The 5,296-nt window shown below is 35.7% G+C and overlaps 1 protein-coding gene across 1 annotated transcript; it reads left to right on the forward strand.

Moving 5' to 3' along the window:
• Window positions 1–477: 477 nt before the first annotated feature.
• On the forward strand, window positions 478–5,296 carry LOC141670929 (uncharacterized). The gene is made up of 5 exons (XM_074476985.1): window positions 478–1,850; window positions 2,292–2,438; window positions 2,567–2,611; window positions 3,070–3,620; window positions 4,068–5,296. The coding sequence occupies exons 1-5, from the start codon at window positions 1,331–1,333 to the stop codon at window positions 4,785–4,787; spliced, it is 1,983 nt and encodes a 660-aa protein (XP_074333086.1). The 5' UTR covers window positions 478–1,330; the 3' UTR covers window positions 4,788–5,296.

Below are 5,296 nucleotides of genomic sequence, written 5' to 3' on the forward strand. Positions count from 1 at the left end.
TTGTAGATGGAAAATTTATGATTTTAAAGTTTTGTTAGCCAGAGAAAGTGAGTTATGGAGATAGTAGGGTCTGAATCGTACACTATTATTAATCAATTATCAACCAACTTTCAATATTATTGAAGGATGAAATGACATTTCTCCCTTGCATGTCTGATTTTTGTCCCTCTTTTATTTCATCATTCCACTAAAATGTAGTAATCACTAAAAGTAGATCATGTTTGCAGCATTAACTTTTTAGTTACTTGTTCACATTAGGCCTTATTTAAGAAGATTGCAATTGATTTGATAAGATTCCAACATTAACATGACTTATTGTGTTTTCTAGTATTCATTACTTTCTTTCAATTTCTGCATTTATAAATTGAAAATAACTGATACAGTAATTCGATTGATAATAACTGTAGAAATTCCTGGTGCTTTCGTTTATATTATTTTGGTGTGATGTTTTGTGATTAAAATTCATGAACTCTTCAGAGTTCAAAGGAGGGGAAAGTAGGCTCGCAATTAGATGAATCCTCATTGTCATTGTAGCTTCTTCTTTTTTGCATTACATTATTGTTTTTCTTTTTTGAAGAATACATTATCTTATCGGAAACGCCTTTTTAGATTCTTGCTTCTGTAAAATGTTCTTCACTGTCTAAGTTCTATCTCATTTAAGGGTCCCAAATCAATTTTGTGGCTTGAATTTTTCATCAGCATCTAAATCTTGTGAATCCAGTACTTCTATTTACTTTTTTGAAAATGTTTCTAGGTTCGCATTAGTACAAGCATGTGCTCCAGCTTATTCTTGAACTCTCATCTTCTTGCTTAGAGGGCCGCGGGATATCAATTAGGCTTAAACGAGCATTATTAATTACAAAGAGGAGATGAGTATTGTCATTAGGCTTAAACGAGCAACTAAATGCTAAACTTCCGACCTTTAAAATATAATTTGCTACAAAGAGGAATGGCTATCAGTTAGGCATAAACGAGCAACTAAATATTAGACTCCCCACATTTTTGATTTATTATTAGTTACAAAGAGGAGAGGGGTATCAACTAGGCTTAATCAAAGGGATAACCACAACTCTCCTCTTGACAGCTTATGTTATCCAGTAGTCTATTTTAACAGTTGGAGAACTTGTCAAGGGTAGAAAATTGAATGCATGATTGTTTTTGTTTATGACATTCATTTTAGGATGTTAAATTAAATTTATACCCTCCTGCAACACAGTGGAAAGATCTTTCTATATATACCGAGAGTCTGAGCATTTGCAAATATGTCATGTGTACCTTTATATTGTCTTATAAAGCAGCTTTCTAGCCTCAAGTTCTTGCTAAAACTGTAATGGCTCATAGTGATACTGATAGTAATAATGCAGAGCTTTACCAAGCTCTGATCGACAAAGATGAGCAAACAGTACTTGATCTTTACAGAAAGTATGCAGAAGAGGAAGGTCCGATGCGCGTAGTAACCATACACAAAGACACTATTCTACATGTGGCCTTGTATTCTATGCAGGTAGAATTGGTAATCAGTTTGATGCAAAATTTATCGTCTCAACACATAGAATTTATGGTCCATAAAAACTCCGGGGGAAACACTGTTCTTCATGAAGCAGCCACCTACGACAAATTATTGCCTGCAGCAAAAATGATGTTGGACCTGCAACCGGAATTGTTAACCATAACTAACAATAATAAGGAGAATCCGCTTTTTCGTGCCGCCCGCTACGGACAAAAGAAAATGTTCAAGTTTCTTAGTGGTTGTATAGTAAAAGATTTTGATGAAGAGAAGCTCAAGAAGTATCATAGAAAGTTTGATGGTAGTACTGTCCTTCACGCAGCCATTGCCGCAGAACATTTTGGTTTGTGATTTTTTTTTTCTTTACATTTTTTGTTCCTTTAATTTGTCTGAAAATTTTGTTTGTGATTTCTGTTTAATCGTTAGATTCCTTTCCAATAGATTTTCTGTTTTCATGTTAGTCATTACTAACGTGCGATAGCTTTTACTCACCGGAGTGCCTTAGGAAAGTGTTGTAATTGGACTCTTGATATCACTGTTGGGTGCTTTTGAGTACCCTGGAAACAAACTCTTGGAGGATTTTTACATTTATTAGACAAACCAGCACCATGCCCCTTTCGCAATTTATTTTAGTATAACGCAACAATGAACGATATAGAATTACCTAACTACAAATTACTGATTAAGTGCTTGATATCTATCTCTCTTCCTCTTTTTCCCTGTTTTAAAGTTCATCTTTTCACTGATCATTAAATTATCTTTTAACAAAAACAACTGTAAACAGATTTGGCCATCTGGATTGCCGAAAGGTACAACAACTTATTCGACCTAACAGACGGTGATGGACTCACTGCTCTTCAACTTCTTGCCTGCAATCCAGCAGCATTTCAATCCCGTGGTGAGGGATGGCTAATGACATTGATTGACTCACGTAAGTTCGGTTTATTTGCTTTTGCCTTCACTTCTCAACGAAGGCTACATATACATAGTATTATACTATTATATGATAAGCAAATTATTAGACTTTAAATTTATTTAATCTTGCAATTTTAAATTCAGGTATCCAAAACGATGGTGATGATTGTTCTAGTCACTTGCATGAAGGTAAATTATATGAACTCTGAAATTCATATTATTGCAAAAAAAAGATGTATTTGCAATACAAAAAGTTGCAGCTGCTGGTTTTGTTATTGTCTTTGTTGTGCTTGGATAGTTGGATGCAATTTCCTGTTACAATCAATTCGAACTTTGTACATTGTAAAAGCCGGGGTCTTTACAAAAACAGCCTCTTAAATTTTTATAGGGTGGACGTAAGGTCTGCTTATATCTTATTCTGCTTATAGTGGGTGTGTTTAGTTTGTTTTAATCATTTCAACCTTTTTGCTTGTTGCATAAAACCTTTGTTCAGAAAGAAACCTTTGTTCAGAAATGAACTGATAGACACTAGTATACAATAATAAGAGAGCAGACACAATACTTGTATTTACACATGGATCATGTATTTTCTTTGCTGATAATAATTTATTGAGCTGACTTGTTGAGTTTGATTCTCTTGAAATTAGCTGCATCAAGTTACAGAGTACCCTGGTGGGACGAAATGGTTGATAAGAGGAAAAAGTATAAAGAAGCAGTAAAGCTTGCAAATATTTTAATACCAAAGGATACATCATGGAAAATTACAAAGTCTGTAGTTGACCAAAGAGAAACTAAGGCTGTTGAGGAGAAGCAAACCGGGAGCAAAAGGAAAACTGAAAAGGAGATTGCTATGGAAAAGAAGAAAGCTGAGAAACAACAAACGCCATTGCTTCTTGCAACTGAAACAGGCTGCTTTGAAATTGTGGAGAAAATCCTAGAGGTTCATCCACAGGCTGTTGAGCATATCAACGAGGATGGCCGATGTATTTTACACATAGCGATTAAATATCGCCAGTTGGAGATATTTGAAATGGTACAGAAGATGGAAGTTCCGATGAGACGGTTGATACGGAAGTGTGATGCAAGGGGAAATTCAATCTTACACATGGTTGGGAAAAAAGTTGTTAATGATGCAGTGGAGCAAACTGAAAAGCGCAGCCCTTCTTTTCAACTGCAAGATGATTTGTTACTGTTCGAGGTGCAATCCTCTTCTTTTTTATTAGTATTATAATCTGCAGTTATATGTTAATATTTTGCTAAATAATCTTGAGTGTAGTAATGCATGTGTCCGAGTCCGACCTTACTAAAATCTCAAAGTGTTAGGTTAGTGGCTTAATGAGATAATATATTCTACATGAACAATATTGAACCATAGTTTCCTAACTAACTGTTATTGTTTTGTGAATATTGGGGAAGGAGGTTATGAACTCAAGATATCTGCTAAACCTAAGATCAAGATCCCTCCCAAACTTGAGCTCTGATACTATGCAAGTCACCAATAAATATTAAGGTGTCAGTGAAGGGTAATTGGACATATATCTTTAATAAAATATGGTAAAAAAGGATATTGATCAGCATCTTTGAGGTCATACTTCTTATTTATTAATCTGCAAAATATCAATATTTTTTTTGTTTATTCCTGCAGCGCATGAAAAAAGTCATCAGACCACACTTTCACAAGCACACAAACGTAGATGGAGAAACTGCGGAGGAGCTATTTGTTTTACATAAAGAAGAACTACGTGATAGATCCCAAGAATGGCTAAAGCGTACAGCAGAAAACTGTTCCATTGTCGCTGTACTCATTGCCACTGTAGCTTTTGCAGCGGCTTACACAGTACCAGGAGGTTCAAATGATGATGGTTCCCCGGTTCTAATAAATCAGACATTCTTCGTCATATTCACCATTAGCGATGTTCTGTCACTTACATTTTGCTTGACAGCTGTTATTATATTTCTTTCAATCTTGACCTCATCATTCCGGTTACAAGACTTCAAAAACTCTCTTCCACAGAAGTTAATGCTCGGCATATCATGTCTAATCTTATCCGTGTCCATGATGATGCTGGCATTTGCAGCGACGGTCATTCTTATGATACGTAACAATGAACAGTGGACAAGAATTGGATTATACTTGGTTGCATTTCTCCCTGTCACTGTTTTTGCAAGTATCTACATGCCTCTGTATATTTCGCTCTTGGGGACTTTCAAATACACCCTCATAAAAATATGGTCGTTTTTTCCTCGATTCACTTGTCAGTCTGCAAATAAATCTCTACATGAGATCAATGAAGATGAAGCCAGGATCCTCGAGACAGAAATCACCGCGAGCCATAAAATAAAAGGAATATCCTCTCTAGTTTAAATAAAAGAACTGGTATTATTAGTTTGCGCCTTATCAAGAACTCGTGTAAGATTCCTTGATCTTGCAAGGCATTAAGTGAGTGTGCGTAACGTTAGACACATAAGCTACAGAAGCAGATGCTAAATCTCTCTGTTATATATTTGAGTACTGGTGGGTATTGGAAGTTGCGAGCCTGGCCACTTTGTGAGTGCCTGATTGGTGTAGTTGGTTGTCTATTTGATATCGGTTAGGTCATAGGTTTATCTGTGTCCAAGCACACAGTAAAAACCTTCTTTTACGAAGATTAAGGGTTAGACTGCAAGCGTCAGGACCTCTCCTTGCTGCTGTGGACTGGGCAGCCTCTGTACATGATCTATTTTTATGTTAAGATTTGTGTGTTGAGAGTGTTTTTGTAATTTGTATGACAAGTTATACTCATATTCGGATACATAGCAAGATGTCTCTCATGTTTTTATGAACACATGCATTTTGTTGGAAGCCAAAACACATGAAGAAACATTTTGGTTTAA

This window comes from Apium graveolens, chromosome 7, assembly GCF_009905375.1.
Source record: "Apium graveolens cultivar Ventura chromosome 7, ASM990537v1, whole genome shotgun sequence".
Classification (NCBI taxonomy): domain Eukaryota; kingdom Viridiplantae; phylum Streptophyta; class Magnoliopsida; order Apiales; family Apiaceae; genus Apium; species Apium graveolens.